Here is a 17,173-nt window from a genome sequence, read left to right as displayed (position 1 = left end):
AAATGGTGGCTTTTATGGTTGTGCTTAAAGTTTGAAGAAAATAAAAATAATGACAACAATGACAAACTCACATTGGACAAATTTAATTGCTTGTACAAACTACAGAATCAAAATCACACCTCTGTGTACGAGAAATATCAAATGTAACGGCTGTAATGAAAAACTGGAATGAGAGTGGAAAAAAACAGAGGGTAAGAGAGTAAAATGTTGTCATAATGACACAGAAGCAATGATAACATATGTAGGTGAGAAGGCAAAGTCATGATACATTTATGAAGAGAGGGAAAAACGAACATCAAAGGACTATCATAATTAAAATGTTGACACACACACACATGTTCTGGCATGGGCGCTTTCATTCTTTCAAAGAAGCCTATTAAGTATGAAAAAAATATTCTAAGGGAGTTACACAATGAAGAGGATTTGGCAAATCGACATTTATGGGTACAATATTCGAATAAAATCATGATATCGTTGGTTAGAAATTCAATGTTTTTGTCCAACCACCCAGCTGGATATTTTTGAAAGAAAATAAATCTATTTGTTTCTACATTTGTGGTCCATACTGTAGGTCACGGTTGTCTACCTATGATTTAATTATTGTTATAATTAATTAATTTAAAGAATAGCCTACATTTCGTTGATGGTTTTAAACTGTCATTTCACAAGTTAAGAAAGTTTGAATTATATTCATCAAATGTCTACAAAATCCACATAATCGGTTTTAACATTTTGTCATTTTGGTGTCTGTATGTTGTCTGCATTGTTTTAAGTATCTGAATAAGCACTGTTGGGTTGTTTCGTGTTACATTTTTATATTTTTTAAGACAGCAATCCAGATAAGAGTTTGTTTATTGTTAAGTGTGTTTACAACTAACACGGTAAAGAGTTGTCGTTGATAACGCTTGTAGATGTAATAATTCCGACATTTCACTGAGTCTGTGAAGGCAACATGAATGTGACGTAGCAGTCTTATCTAGCGGCCTTGTACATATTTTAACCGCAGTATATTTTATATTTATCGGCATTATGTCACGCTTACTTTGTGGATAGCTTGTCAGCTATTAGCTGATTTTAACACCGAGTGTCTTGATTAATATTGCCGTGTTAAAACCGAGACACACTGCGCATGTGTAAAGATTGAGCGGATGCCGTATGTGCGCCAGGCGGAAGCTGTGACGTCCTTTCTGCTCCCGGACTGCCATCATGGTGAGTTCGCCATGAGAGTTTTAGCATTTTCTAAGTCAAATTTCTTTTTATATTTCCCCTTATTGTGGGATATCAAGAGTCATATGCATTTCTAACACACTCATGCGCACATTCGCGAAGTGTTTTATATGTTAATGTGGGTATATTTAGAGTTTTAACGATATATATGTAAGATGTCGGCTAGTGGCCGCATTACAACGTGGTCTATCAGGCTCAGCGGGCCGAGAGCCGCCCGGTGAAGCGAACCCGTTTCACGTGTTTTGTCCCCAAAATGTCGACTAACAGCATGTGCTGGCGATGTTTTTTTTTCATTTAAATGCATTGTATATCTTCTGTTTAATGTAATCGTGTTTTGTGAACGGTACACACGTCGTTAGCAGGAACATTAGCTAGCTTACGTTAGCTAGCTGAGCCGTGTATCAGCTGTTGCTGTACAGTAGCAGTGCCGTTAGCAGGGAAACGTTGTGTTTAAACTGTGTAGTTCCGCAGCCGTCACACTAATCTGTTATCAGTTATTTTAGAAATACGTGTCTTTACGTCTCCAGACATATGCAGTAGCGTAAACAGTAATGCACTCCACTACCCCAGGGCGAAGCATCTAGCCATCTTGTCAACTTCATCACTTTTTTCTTTTTTTAACCTGCAAATTTCTGTCTGTCAGGTGTTCAAACGCTTCGTTGAGATCGGCCGTGTTGCCTACGTCTCTTTCGGACCCCATGCTGGCAAGCTGGTGGCCATCGTAGATGTCATCGACCAAAACAGGGTGAGCACTGTGGTGAACGGGGGATTGATCAGTATATTTGCCCTATTTCCAAGTTGTTGATTGTGATGGGTTTTTGTTTTTATGCCTCGTGATTTTCAGGCTCTTGTTGATGGACCCTGCACAGGCGTGAAGAGGCAATCCATGCCCTTCAAGTGCATGCAGCTCACAGACTATGTCATCAAAGTACCACACAGGTGAGTGGGAGCGCTGGTCAGATCCATAATATGAGAAATCCTGCATGGGATTTGATCACTGCAGTCCAAATGAATATAGTTAAGCTTATTTGTGAATGTGGTTTTTCTACCTAATGTAGTTGTTCATGAGGTTGAACATTATACAATGATAGAAAGATTTGTGGGAATACTTTTCAGACCAGAAAAAAAACCTACATTGTGCATGTCCAACTTCACTCACTGCATCTGTATCTCTATAAATATATAGTGTAACGTAAAGCATAGTCATGACTTTAAAATGATGCGCCTGCAAATATGTTTACGGTATATTAGTTATATACTCCAATTGCTTCTACTCTTCAAAAATCACTTGTGAAAATTATCTTGCTGAATGAAACGTGTAAATATCATAAATATGTGTTTGCCACAAGACTTTGTGATCTTCTTTAATGATAAACAGTCCAACAGAAAAATCCCATAGGCCCTTTGGGAACCAGAGAAATGCTAGTCCACAAACATATTTCATCCCTACAGCAATCTGTTCCTTTTATTTAAAAAAAGAAAAAAGATCCTGTTAATTGAACGCTTCATCTAACACACAGGTGTAGAGTGCATGAACATGAATCTGGTGTCTTGTAGAAATATTGTATTATTGAAGAGTGGTTACATGTGAAGAAGCATTGATGACTCTGTCAGTACTGACTGTATGTAATGGGTTGCAGTGCCCGCCAGAAGTTTGTGAGGAGAGCCTGGGAGAAGGCCGGAGTCAACGATAAGTGGGCACAAACCAGCTGGGCCAAGAAGATCGAGGCAAGACAGAAGGTAAAAGCCGTGTTTGTTTGTGATCACCATCAATGCTCTAGATATTAGGTTTGATGTGTAACAGTGTAACCAGTCTCTCGATTCTTCTTTTCCTCAGTGCATTGTTTAAGATGTCACAGCTTCTATTGGAAATGTTTAAAACGTGGCTTAAGAATTAGATAAGTTATTGCTTTTTATTAGTGACGCCAGTTTAACTGTTTTTTAGACTATAGGTAAAATTCTCAATTTAATGGATGGGACCACGTGGTATTTAAGATAGGAAGACGTCTTGAGATTGTGCTGCTTGGCTGCCCGGTGCAGAGGTAGTTTCCAATTTAATGCAGCACCTGAGTAAAATGTCCTTGTGATGTTGTTCCTCAAATGTTCCTGGCAGTGTCACTGAATTATCCATTTTCCTCCAGCAATTCCTGACAGTGTCATGTTCTTTTGTGTGATCAATGTAGTTACTGGATGATGGTATTAACTTGCTAAACATATGATCCATGCTGTGTGAAATTCTGCCTCTGCCCTTTCCCCCATAAGGTTACAATTGTATGAAACTTTATTGCTGTTTCAAGAGGCAGTTATTAATTTAGGGGAGGCAGATCACATCCCCCTCAAACAGTAAACTGTAGACATCTCCTGATGTGTAACCACAATTTTTAACATTGGAAGTGTATTTCACTGACTCGCCCAAGTGTCCTGAATGTCACATACACTGTAATAGACGAGACGGAGCCTTTTAAACTCACTATTTTATCATACCCAGATTAGATTCAGAGTTGCTGAGCGCACTCACCTTGGAGGTTGTATACTAATGCTTCATACCAGCATGGCCAAACTGAGTGCAGCCACAGAACTGATTTTTGTCGAGCTCTGGTTGTGTCCCTGACTGCATCTCCTTGGTTATCTTTGCAGAGGGCCAAAATGTCTGACTTTGACCGCTACAAGGTGATGAAGGCCAAGAGGATGGTGAGTGCAACAGATTTCATTACTGCAATATTATTGAACCAGACCGCACTAGCATAATTCTGGCTGTTTAGTACAAAGAAATGAGGGGCAAAACTAATTTAACTTTGACGTGTGTGTGTTGCACTTGTTTAGTGTTTGAGATGATTCCCTTTTACATCTTGTTTTTTTTGTAATCAGCTCATGCTTTTGCAAAATCCCCATGGCTTCTCTGACTAATTGTTTATTCCACCTTCAATGCACTCAATTTATTAATGTTATACTTAGTACTGTGCCCTCCATGTTAATAAGAACACCCTCATAGTTGAATATAAATGAGGTTTCCACTTGTATGAGGTGCCTTATAGTGAGGCCAGCTCTAAAATGAACCCTGTCTGTTGTCCGGCGTGCTCTTTGTGGCAGCCTTGTTATGCTGGTAATGGAAGCAGTTGTGATGAATATGACTGGAGCCTTTTCACAGCGGACCAAACAGCTGCAGCACATAAAATTAATGATGGGTCAGTTTAATTGTGCTATTGAGCAAGCACTGACAGTACGTGCCATTATCCATGCTCAGTCTGTGACCATCAAATGAAAAATGATTATTAATTTTCTGAGCTGCAGCTTGATTCAACACCCAACAACTCTTCAGTTTAAGGGCTTGATTAGTGCAACTTTAAGTGTGGTGATCACTGAATTTGTTATTTGAATTAATGCACTGTATGTTTTGTTTCTGCAGAGGAACAAGATCATCAAGCATGAGGTGAAGAAGCTCCAGAAGGAGGCAGCAAAGAAGTGAACAGTTTTCACAAAATAAATCTCATGTTCAATTGTTCATCTGTGTCTTCTCTTCCTTTATGTTTACTTGGCAAGAATGGAATACATTTGAGAGTTTGTTTGTTTTTTACCTCTGACATTTATTGTGAATACACTTCATGGGGTAGTAAACAGAATGTGGTGCATTTAAACCAGACCATATTTATAATCTGTTCTGTCTGTAAAGATCACTGCTCAATATACGTGATCTAATTTAGGCCAAAGAATTTTGTTTTAGAAAATGGGAAAAGTGCACCGTAGCCTTTTCTAAACATTACAATTGAGTGCCGACAGTAGCTTGACGGTGATTGTAAAATAATTTTTTTTATACATTGCATGCTTCACATACAGAAAACTGTACTTGCTCAGTTTAACAATCATAAAGCCAAAGAATATGTTGTAAATGTGTCCACTGACATTCGATCAAGTTGAGAACCTAGGAGGAGGAATCAAATAAATAGGAGAAGCAATAATGACTGATCTTTCTCTTGCCCACCTAACCTCCCTGTATTGTTTTTCATATATGAAATACTGCAAAGATTTAAATGTAGGTAACTTCTGATTTCAAACATTAAAGTATGAACAGTCAGTTCAATGTTAGGAAGAGTTACCTCCGATGTGTTTTTGAAGAGCCAATAGGGAAGAGTTATATATATATATATATATATATATATATATATATATATATATATATATATATTATATATATATATATATTATATATATATATATATATATATATAATAAACCCCCCCCCCCCCCCCCCCGGAGTACAACGTCCCTCTCCCGCAGCGGAGCCAGACAGGGTCCGTTATTACTGATGGAGATGATGCGATGCAACTTCTCTTTGTCACTGAAACAATAATACAGGCCGGACACACAACCACCGGTACAATTACATGATCTCAAGGAAAGTGATCAAATACATGTTGTGGTTGTTATTCAGATTAGAAGGAGCGACCACGTGATGACTGTAAACAGGCTGATGAATGATCAGCTCTTTGTTTTGTATGTTGACTCATTTATTAGTAATATCAGGCTCGTGTTTTACAGAGAAATCATCAGCTGTATCTTTATGTTTCAGTCTCTGTCCTCCTGAATGTGACACGTTCATTATAAATCCACAGGGGGCGTTTTTGTTCATCTGACTGCAGATAGAATAGATTTTGAAATGTGATTCAGCTGCATCAGTAAAGACAGTGACTGAACTTATCAGATAAATGTAGTGGAGGAAGAGTTCAGTATTTACCTCCAATATGAAGCAGAGAGGAAGTAGAAAGTAGAAGAAAATGGAAATACTCAAGTGAAGTACAAGTACCTCAAAATGTACTTAGTTACATTCCATCACTGGGCTGTAATTACAATTAACAGTCCTGCATTCAGAATGTTACTGCAGTAAAAGTACAAAAGAAAGTAAATGTACTCACACAGAATTATAACTTTCACAGTATCATGATTCTAATTATGATATTATGAGAACTTAAAGTACTTTTAATGCAGCTGAAGCACATTCTTCTGATGGTACGTCCATAAAGTCTTTTAATTAATATTTTTACATGATATTTCTTCTTTTACTTTGAAGGATTTGAATAATTCCTCCACAGTCTAGTTAATGTAGGAAACACTGAACATCAGCACTAAATTCACTTCCTGCTCTTTTAGTCCTGATAACTCAGGAACATGAACACATACATTTTCTACACAGAGAGATCTTTGTAGTTCATATTCAGCTCACAGACGCTGGATGAGGCTGATAAAAAGCTTCAAGTCAGAGCAGAAAATAGCAAGATAAAAACACAGCAGTGCTGCTCAGATCCACTCAGCAGAGATTAAAGGGACAGTAACAGTTTGATCGATGAGCAGAAGCTTCATATTGTCTGATGTGGGTCGTCCAGTAGAGACGTTTACAGCAGTCGGACCAGTTTAAGATGAGAGCAGGAACCAGTTTCTCACAACCAGCTGGAGATGAAAGTTTTCTTCCTGATGATGTTTTAAAATGATGGAAAGCTGCTCTCGTTCTGCGTCGAGGCACCATGTGATCAACAAGATTACACACAGTAGAACGAGTTCATTCATAAACACCTGCTGCTGTTTTTGGTCACATTACAGAACTGAACTTGTTTTATTCTTCAGCCAGCAGCTGCATTAAGACACAGAGGTGATCTGAGCTACATGCTAACGTCAGCATGCTAACACACGGACAGCTCCTCTTCCTCCTCCTTCTCCTTCTTCTCCTCCTCCTGCTCCTTCTCTATGAACCTCTGAGAGAAAGAAAAGAAGTTTGTCACACTTGTTAAAGGACGTTGTTAGTGAACTGCATGATCCTCTAAACTGTGGAGATCAAGAAAGCTTGTTTGTATTTGAACTTACGGGTCCTTCTGCTCCTCACAACCAGAACAACCATGACAATGAGGAAGAAGGGAAGAATGAAAAGAGTGGAGATGATTCCAGCACGGACAGCGTTCCTGTTTTCAGCGTCTGACAGAAGATCAGAGAAGATGTTGAGTTGAGACAAAGGAGAAGTGTTGATGATGATGAAGCCAACTCTCTCCTGTTTCCACAAAGTGTTCCCTTTACTCTGAATCAGCAACATGACTGACAGCAGAACACCATGTAAACACCAACAACTCAGAGTTCTTTACCAGGGTGGTCTGGCTGGGTCACAGGGTCCAGTGGAGGTCTGGGTGTGCTGGCTGTTTCTCTCTCTCCTGTTTAAAGTGAGCAACATGATTTAAACGCTGGCTAAATGAAGCAGCAGCAGCAGTCAGACAGAAAGGACCTGACTGTGTCCACAGAGCTCGTCTGCTTATTGGGGCTCAGACTTACCAACAGTCAGCTTCATGGTGCAACCTGCCTTCAGATTTGGGACAAAACATCTGTAGGGTCCAGCGTCAGACAGCTGGACTGAGGAGATGAGCAGGGTCAGGACTCCTCTGCTCAGGTCTTCATGGACCAGAGTGGTCCTGCCTCTGTACAGATGCAGCTGTGGATCAGGATCATCACGTCTGTGTCGATAGACGTGAACAAACCGATCCAGGTCGGCTCTGTTCCAGTCGGATGTATAATCCAGCAGGTTGACCCTGGGATCCAGACCACACTGAAGCGTTACATTCAGACCTTCCTGAGCTTTGATGGGCTCAGTGGGGCAAACAGCTCGATACCCTGCTGAGGAGACAAACAGCACATTTACATTGTTTTAAAGCCTCCACATAACAGCTGCTCTCATTTCAGGGAAGGATCCTCCACTGTGACAAACACCTGCTGACCTGCCTATAAAGGCCGGGGACATAAAGATGGACGTCTCCACAGAACCAGTCGCTCCACTTTAAATACATCTGACTCCAAATGACTCAGATCACAGAAGAGCAGCAGAGAGAGGCTGACTCACTGAGTGACAATCATCCTGCTTCAAACTGTTATTTATGTTAAAATTATTCTTTAACAAGATCACAAAAGGGGAAAAAAGATGGGTTTAATGAGAAATGTCCTTTGAACAATTCTGGATCACAACTACAGTCACATTTGGGAATAAATGCCCAAAAACTGGGCGAATAAACCATTTCTTATTTTTTAAACAGTGTGAAACTTGTTGATTCCTTGAATGTTTTTCAGGTAATCTGTCTGAATGAGAGAGACAGAGATCAGAGAGCAGAACTCAGAACAGAGACGTGTTTCTGCAGCAGCACAGCGCCACCTACTGTGCAACACACACACACACACACACACACACACACACGCACCAGATCTTAACTACGCCCTTTCCCAGTTTCCTCTGCAGGGTAGTTACCCTCACTGCGTTTTTCTGCTGCTCTTTTCTTTTTTTCCCCTCTTCAGACTTTTAACTCTCATGTAAAATCAAACCACTCGAGCATCAACTGTGTTCAACATCAGATCAGGATTTCTGGATATTGTAGTTTTTATCGCCCCACAACTGAAGTGAAGCAGTTCCACAAATAAACAGAATAATTGTTCATTTCTCAGACACACTTGACTCTTTCTGAGTGAAACCACTGCAGCAACTAATAAACTGCTGGACTAAATGTCTGTCCTCATGTGTCAATATCAGAGCTACTTGTGAGGAGTGTGTTTGTAAAAGTGAATGAAGTAGAGAATGTAAAAGATGAAATATCTGCTGTTTGTCGGTCTGTTTTCAGTCTGTGACAAACATGATGAACAAGTTGTCACATTGTGTTTTCTCCTCAGGTTTAGAATCAGGTGTAAATAAAGACTCAGTGCCACAGTGAACAACATTAATGTTAATGCTCTCTCTACTTCAAATCAAGCTTGTCCACAGCAAGGTGTCATTAAGAGACACCTGAAGATGATCACATCATAATTAAACTCACTCACCTGAGATCACTGCAGGAAAAGTCCAAACACACACAAACACTAAACACATTATCAGCTGCATTATTCAACGTTTCTGTCCAACAACAAGTAATAAGATGATATCCAGCAGACAGATGAGGAGGCTGTGATCAGTTACACTCTGTAATGAAGTTCACACATCATCTACAACACTGGGGAACCCGGGAGGGGAAACACCTTTGGATTTACATTGCCTCCTTTCGGATCATGTCTGTACTTCTCTTATTTCCGAGTCGTAATTGACTTCCTGTTGGACATTAGAGTGAAGGTTTCACAATACTTCATATGACCGACTGAGTTCATGCCCTTTGAGTCGTAAGACGGCGTCTGACTCACCCCAACCAGAGGTAAAGGGTATCAATAATCGCCACATATCGATGTACTGAATTCACACAACTCTATTTAAGTCCCGCCCACACTGTCAGAGTTCTGGTCACAGACTGAATCTCTGTATTCTTCACATCGTTCAGTCCGAACAGGAACTTTGTCTTCAGTTTGTTCTGAACGCTGCATGGAATCTACTGTGTTGTATTTTTCACGTCAGACGCTGTAAAATCCCAAAGATTATGATTTTATTAACTTCCGCAAGGCATGATGGGTAGTTGAAGAAGAGCTGTGTGACTTTAGACAAGGCAGGTTTATCTACAGCAACATTCAGACACAAGGAGACTCAGAGTCTCTACAGGGACACACAACATTAACACAGCATTAACACAACATTAACACACAGCAACATACATTTAAGACAAGACAGAAGACGTCAAGAAACAAGACATTATTTTATTTTTTTACTTCCATTGTTTGATACGTAGAAAAGCGTCCGTCATCCGGTCTGTACCACCGACTCTTCGTCACACGTCCGTCCGACAAACAGCGTCTGTGCCCGGCAGAGAGCCACGCAGCTCCCGCTGCTCACTGGCGGTTATTACAAGTGAACACTTGAACTCACAATGTCTTTGTCGCCTTCAGCTGTCGTGTTGTTGCAGTAACTGTCTCTGACAGCTGATATAGAAAATAAAATCAGCACATTTAATGAGGAAACGTCACCGGGCGCTCCGCCCTCCTGACCGAGGCTTCGGTGAACTTCCCCCCGGAGAACAGCGTCGCTCTCCCGCAGCGGAGCCAGACAGGGTCCGTTATTACTGATGGAGATGATGCGATGCAACTTGTCTTTGTCACTGAAACAATAATACAGGCCGGACACACAACCACCGGTACAATTACATGATCTCAAGCAAAGTGATCAAATACATGTTGTGGTTGTTATTCAGATTAGAAGGAGCGACCACGTGATGACTGTAAACAGGCTGATGAATGATCAGCACTTTGTTTTGTATGTTGACTCATTTATTAGTGATATCAGGCTCGTGTTTTACAGATAAATCATCAGCTGTATCTTTATGTTTCAGTCTCTGTCCTCCTGAATGTGACACGTTCATTATAAATCCACAGGGGGAGTTTTTGTTCATCTGACTGCAGATAGAATAGATTTTGAAATGTGATTCAGCTGCATCAGTAAAGACAGTGACTGAACTTATCAGATACATGTAGTGGAGGAAGAGTTCAATATTTACCTCCAATATGAAGCAGAGAGGAAGTAGAAAGTAGAAGAAAATGGAAATACTCAAGTGAAGTACAAGTACCTCAAAATGTACTTAGTTACATTCCATCACTGGGCTGTAATTACAATTAACAGTCCTGCATTCAGAATGTTACTGCAGTAAAAGTACAAAAGAAAGTAAATGTACTCACACAGAATTATAACTTTCACAGTATCATGATTCTAATTATGATATTATGAGAACTTAAAGTACTTTTAATGCAGCTGAAGCACATTTTTCTGATGGTACGTCCATAAAGTCTTTTAATTAATATTTTTACATGATATTTCTTCTTTTACTTTGAAGGATTTGAATAATTCCTCCACAGTCTAGTTAATGTAGGAAACACTGAACATCAGCACTAAATTCACTTCCTGCTCTTTTAGTCCTGATAACTCAGGAACATGAACACATACATTTTCTACACAGAGAGATCTTTCTACAGGGACAAACACACATCTAAACTGTTATAAATGAGAGAGAAACACTTTATTTATTCATCAGTTCTACACTGAAACATTCAACATAGAGCAACAAGTCATATGCCGATAAATACAATAAATGTGTTTTAAGACATCATCGACAAAAGTAAGTAAATATCAAGTTTGACATGTGTTTGATCTCCAGTCAGAAGAAGATAAAGTGTGACAGTTAACAGATTGAACAAGAAGGAAAAATAAAAGCACAGTCCTGAAGTTTCCAAACACTGGATGCTGATATTCAGCTCACAGACGCTGGATGAGGCTGATAAAAAGCTTCAAGTCAGAGCAGAAAATAGCAAGATAAAAACACAGCAGTGCTGCTCAGATCCACTCAGCAGAGATTAAAGGGACAGTAACAGTTTGATCGATGAGCAGAAGCTTCATATTGTCTGATGTGGGTCGTCCAGTAGAGACGTTTACAGCAGTCGGACCAGTTTAAGATGAGAGCAGGAACCAGTTTCTCACAACCAGCTGGAGATGAAAGTTTTCTTCCTGATGATGTTTTAAAATGATGGAAAGCTGCTCTCGTTCTGCGTCGAGGCACCATGTGACCAACAAGATTACACACAGTAGAACGAGTTCATTCATAAACACCTGCTGCTGTTTTTGGTCACATTACAGAACTGAACTTGTTTTATTCTTCAGCCAGCAGCTGCATTAAGACACAGAGGTGATCTGAGCTACATGCTAACGTCAGCATGCTAACACACGGACAGCTCCTCTTCCTCCTCCTTCTCCTTCTTCTCCTCCTCCTGCTCCTTCTCTATGAACCTCTGAGAGAAAGAAAATAAGTTTGTCACACTTGTTAAAGGACGTTGTTAGTGAACTGCATGATCCTCTAAACTGTGGAGAACAAGAAAGCTTGTTTGTATTTGAACTTACGGGTCCTTCTGCTCCTCACAACCAGAACAACCATGACAATGAGGAAGAATGGAAGAAAGAAAAGAGTGGAGATGATTCCAGCACGGACAGCGTTCCTGTTTTCAGCTTCTGACAGAAGATCAGAGAAGATGTTGAGTTGAGACAAAGGAGAAGGATTTTCCACAAAAGGGAAAATTAAACATGAGTTTAATGAGAAATGTCCTTTGAACCATTCTGGATCACAACTAAAGTCACATTTGGGAACTTATTTAATAATAAATGCCTCAAAATTGGACAAGTAAACCTTTTTGTATTTTGTAACAGTGTGAAACTTGTTGATTCCTTGAATGTTTTTCAGGTAATCTGTCTGAATGAGAGAGACAGAGATCAGAGAGCAGAACTCAGAACAGAGACGTGTTTCTGCAGCGGCACAGCGCCACCTACTGTGTGATGTCCTGTGCTGTCCTGAAGTATGTACATTGATTGCTGTGGCAGCACAGTGAGTAGAGCAGGTGACTGGGGATCAAATTCCGGAAGGGGTATACAGTGGTATTTTTTTTGTCTTGTATATCAGCCATTAAATAAAATGTTTTTTAAAGAATTCTTATGAGTCATTGTTTTATTGCTTAGTTTTCATTAAATATAAGAAAGTAGGGATAAGTAGTTGACTTGTATAAAATAACATGACACTGTGGACTGGTTTTCCTCCTGTCCTCAATTTTTTCAGTCACCAGCCGCCACTGATATATATGAAGCACATCGGGCAGCGTTTTGTTTCATGCCATTAACCCCTTTTTCCACTAGATGGCAGTATCAGCTAATAGAATACTTTGACCCCTTTGTCTTTATTTTCATTTATTCAAAAGAAACAGTGCCCAGTTCATGTATTTTCAGATGCACATTGCTTGATTTTACAAAGTCGTGTTTAGATTCAACACTAGGTTTGACTGTGTTGCCAGGTTGTGCTGATAGAAGGAAGTAATTAATTATCAAATTGAGCTGGTGTTCCACAAACAGGCCTCCGCCACAGTGCGTCCTGCCACCGCTGGACTGGACTTGATACAGATGTTCTCCAGAACCTCCTTCAGCAGACGGTCGTGGCTGAGGCAGCCATGGTGAAAGCTCCTGTCAGCCGCCAAACAGGTTCCACTCCAGACCTCAGAGAGAAGCTTGTAAATATTACATAACGACACACTTGAACATTGCCCAGCTGGTTCAGTGCAGAGAACAGGCACACGGCGGCCAACACACACACAAACACACACACACACACAAACACACACACACACACACACAACACACCCGCACCAGGCGTCACATTCCTCCCCGGCAGCCTGGGGAATGTGTCGGAGGATGACTGAGAGGTGACTTATTTGGTCTGAACGGCAGCTCGCTTTGATTGTATCTAAAAGTATAAAAACCGTGTATATGATGAGCCATTGTTCTTCCACAGAATCATTTATGTCACAAGTCATTTTATCTTCCACCTTCACAGTTCATCGATCCACCGCGAGCACAGATCAGGTACAGATACAGATCAAGTACGTTCAGTCTTATTATCATTGGGCCTGATAAACATGCCTCTCTACGAGCGCAGCTCTGACGTCAGAGATGAATGGTAGCGATGCGCAGTGATGATAGAGCTGTCATTCACTAGTAACGACACCGGAAAACAGGCGGATTCCACTTCAAAATAAAGGCATAACACATTAAGAGGGCTCCATCTTATATAGGCCACCGTTAAAAGATGCCTTTATATTTCATCCATAGACTGATATCATACACTTATTTACACATTTAACTTTCAACTTCATAGTGTTATTTCAGTAAAGTCCCTGATGGGACAGTTTTCTAAGTGATACCTCTGTGCTTCTCTGCTAAATGACACATTTATACTGAAAAAAATGGATGCCTAAAGGTTTCAAGTGTTTCCACATTCCTCTCTTGTCTCTTTCTCTGGAGAAGAAGCCAAATATTTCCGTTGACTCACTGAACTCAGGAGTATACATTTATCCAATCAAATGAAAATTTTAAAATAGGCAGGTTAATCCTTTGTTACAGTTGTTCATTTTCTTCCAAAAAGTTATGATGAATATGGGGAAATAATCTAAATGCAAAGCAAAAGGCCTTTGTTACATATCAAATTATTTGACTAATCCATGACATGTATTTACGTGTATAATATCTATTCATCACATGAATTATTGCTAAAGACAATCACAAAATCAGCCTACTGCCACCCTGAAAACATTGCAAGAAATTATACGATTTCTGTCCAAGCAAGACAAATGAGTTTTTAATGTGTTTTGCAGATGGACAGATTTTATGGGGTTCGGTGAGAGTGATAAAGGTGTCTCTTTCATTATGTACTTTCACATTCTCATATATTAGTTCTTTGACAAACTGCAACTTTCTTGAGTTGAAAAGTTATCTTTTAAATTGACAAACATCACATGGGAACGTCATGAACGTCACGTCATTCAAAGGGGGCCTAAGTATTATTTGTCTCTTGCCATTTACTACCATTCATATCTGTTTTCTGTAATAAGGTCTCATGGCGATCCACTGGAAGGTCAGTTCTTACATAATGCACCTTTAAAGGTGAACAATGTAGCTTTTGGAAAGCAATTATAATCACAAGAGAAAGATCTTTGCTGACTTATTTTTTAATGCCCAGACAAACTAAATAGACTCTCTTCGCTTCATGACTGAACAAACAAGCTGACCTAAATGAACAACACAATATCATACTGTTTTACCTTGTTTATATGTGGCGGACCCTGCCACCTTTCTAGCTTCAAACAGTGTTCTGAGACCTTATTTTCCTCTGAGAACAGCTTCTTTATTCAGTTATGTAAAAATGAATATATCTAAGTTTGTATAAGTATTTCATTAATATTGTTACAATTCTGTCCAAACATGTCTTATATACTGATGTATTTTCTCTTCCCCATGCAGAGTATTATTATGTGTAAGTCTTGAGTCTGATTGGTATCATATATAAACTCGCCTCGCCTTTCACAGCCCCTGAGCTTCGTCTCCTTGAATCGATTCCTTAGTTGAATTGAACGACGCTGCTTTTATTTTGAAAGCAGCACTTCCTGCATCGCCGTGCCACCTGTGCGTGTTTGACGCAGCTGAAAGCGCGAGAGGGAGAGCGGTGAGAGGAAGAGGGAGGCTGGGCTGACAGTGTGACAGACTTCACGGGGGACTCGGTGGATTAATCACTGCTCCGGTTCGCTGTCAGTCGGTACCGAGTGTCAAACTGCCCGCCGGAGGATCTCCGCCTCGTTCGAACCCGCAGCCTCAGCCGCGGAGCCCCGCAACACTCCCGCGGACCCGAAGCGAACGGATCAGGACGGACTGCTGGCGCCGCTTCAGACCCCTCCGCGGTGAGTTGGACTGGCGGTGTAGCGCATGCAGGTAGCAGGCTGACGGTGAGGGCCCGTGTAGTAATGTGAGTCAAGTTCTGTGGGCCCCCGCGGGGTTTTCAGGAGGGGGGCCACTTGGACTCCATGCGCATCCTTCGAGGCGCAGTTTCGGTTTAGCATGCTGCCCGTGTCCACGCAGCTCTCGTGTGCGTGCTGTTGGCGCAGGCTGCCCCGCACCGTCATGTTATTGTGGATGCAGCCAGCAGGCATGTTGACAGTACAGAGGGACTGAGGGGGGTCCCATATGGGCCGGAGCGCAGTCTATACGGAGGTAATAATGTCGCTGGGAGAGCTTTGATTTCCCACTTAGTTGACAGTGCAGTGAAAGATCTGTTAATCACGTGTGATGCTACCAAGATCCATTATTATTTACTATATTTATTATCCAAAAGTGTACATGTGGTAGAGTGTCATGAGTTGTCAGTAACTCACCTTTCTCAATTACTCCATAAAGCCAAAATAGTGTGGTGCATGTTTCACTACTAAAGAAGTGTGTTTTTATTGTGTTCACGCGGCCTGTATTATCTATACAGCTCTTAATGCTGCAGCCATGCCTCCTGTGGTGTCACTGTGATATTCTGTCAGTGTTGTCTAGTGTGTTCTGTCATATTTGCACTGTATTCTAGTAGTATTTATTAAAAAAAAAAAAAAAAATATATAGGAAAGAGAAATAAGCATTGATTTCCAGCCTTTGGTATCAGGATCTGTGCAAAGGGGACTCCGGTAAGTTCTGAGGGGTCGTGAGATTCGTGAAGAAAAAGCACATTTCTGCTCCCCAACGTGACTCTTACGTAAATTTTTAGTTTTCCTCCCAGGCTGCAATGATTCATCGATCGGTTTTCAACTACTCTGATAGTTTTGAGCAATGTTTTTTTTTAGCTAACACTGTGTAGTTCTGGGGATGAAACTTTAATCCAGCCTGAATGAACAAAATGACCCTAGTGGACAGCACAATATCATTCTGGCTTACTTTGTTTATATGTGGCGGACCCTGCCACCTTTCCAGCTGCAAATAGTGTTCTGGGGACCGTATTTTCCTCTGAGGACAGCTGGTTTCTTCAGTAATGGAAAAATAGATTTACCTCATTAATATCGTAGAGATCAAGTTAGCAGACCGCTAATTTACAGAGTTTTATCAACCTCAGAAACGACCGCACGACAACAATACACTGCAGTAAACGGATCCAAATATAAAACCGCCACCAAAAAGACACAAATAATGCTCAGAACAGCACCAAACTTCAGCAACAGTACAAATAGGGCCTCGGCACATAGTCCGGGGCATTAAAACTCCACTAGCTTAGCACCGGAATATCCCTTTAAACGTTTTGAGACATAATGAGGTTGTTTTGGGCTTTGGGAAACACTGATCGACCATTTTCTGGTCGATTTATCAAGCAAACAAGCGACAGATGAATCAAAAGTCAAAATAAAATCTGTATGTCTTTGCTTGAACTTGTGACAACAGCTCGTATCCGAACTAACTTTGGCGTCGTTGTCACATTAATATCATCTTGAAATGTACGAGGAAATAGATTTTCCAGTCAACCAGAGACTTGATAACTCCCAGATCATATCTTTAATCTCGCAGGCTGTGAGAGTTTTGGCAGCTATTGTAACAGGTCCTTGACCCCCGTGTGCGTGCGTGTTTGCACACATGCACGCTATTACCTTGTAAATCAATACAGCAGCAGCACCTTCGAACGGTTACACAACCAAC

General features: G+C 40.7%; 2 protein-coding genes and 1 long non-coding RNA gene across 4 annotated transcripts; 1 reads left to right on the top strand and 2 right to left on the bottom strand.

Annotated features, from left to right (window-relative positions):
* The first annotated feature begins 1,094 nt into the window (after positions 1 to 1,094).
* rpl14 (ribosomal protein L14) lies at positions 1,095 to 15,232 on the top strand. 2 transcript variants are annotated; one of them, XM_030411825.1, is made up of 6 exons: positions 1,135 to 1,209; positions 1,871 to 1,972; positions 2,072 to 2,166; positions 2,868 to 2,967; positions 3,865 to 3,918; positions 4,634 to 4,729. In XM_030411825.1, the coding sequence occupies exons 1-6, from the start codon at positions 1,207 to 1,209 to the stop codon at positions 4,691 to 4,693; spliced, it is 414 nt and encodes a 137-aa protein (XP_030267685.1). In that variant the 5' UTR covers positions 1,135 to 1,206; the 3' UTR covers positions 4,694 to 4,729. The 2 variants fall into 2 exon arrangements, with proteins under 2 accessions (XP_030267686.1, XP_030267685.1); XM_030411826.1 differs by lacking the exons at positions 3,865 to 3,918; positions 4,634 to 4,729 and adding an exon at positions 15,173 to 15,232 and having other exon boundaries at positions 1,095 to 1,209.
* LOC115578722 (butyrophilin subfamily 2 member A1-like) lies at positions 6,253 to 10,417 on the bottom strand. The gene is made up of 5 exons (XM_030411824.1): positions 9,061 to 10,417; positions 7,537 to 7,875; positions 7,353 to 7,418; positions 7,081 to 7,188; positions 6,253 to 6,971 (listed from the first exon to the last, which is right to left on the bottom strand). The coding sequence occupies exons 1-5, from the start codon at positions 9,119 to 9,121 to the stop codon at positions 6,892 to 6,894; spliced, it is 654 nt and encodes a 217-aa protein (XP_030267684.1). The 5' UTR covers positions 9,122 to 10,417; the 3' UTR covers positions 6,253 to 6,891.
* On the bottom strand, positions 11,150 to 12,083 carry LOC115578725 (uncharacterized). Its single transcript, XR_003983521.1, has 2 exons — positions 12,044 to 12,083; positions 11,150 to 11,934 (listed from the first exon to the last, which is right to left on the bottom strand). It is a non-coding gene; the product is annotated as an uncharacterized LOC115578725 (long non-coding RNA).
* Positions 15,233 to 17,173: the final 1,941 nt, after the last annotated feature.

The sequence above is a fragment of the Sparus aurata genome, chromosome 3 (assembly GCF_900880675.1).
Source record: "Sparus aurata chromosome 3, fSpaAur1.1, whole genome shotgun sequence".
Lineage (NCBI taxonomy): Eukaryota > Metazoa > Chordata > Actinopteri > Spariformes > Sparidae > Sparus > Sparus aurata.
Note: the sequence above shows the minus strand (reverse complement) of the source record. Positions and strands in the feature narration are given on the sequence as shown.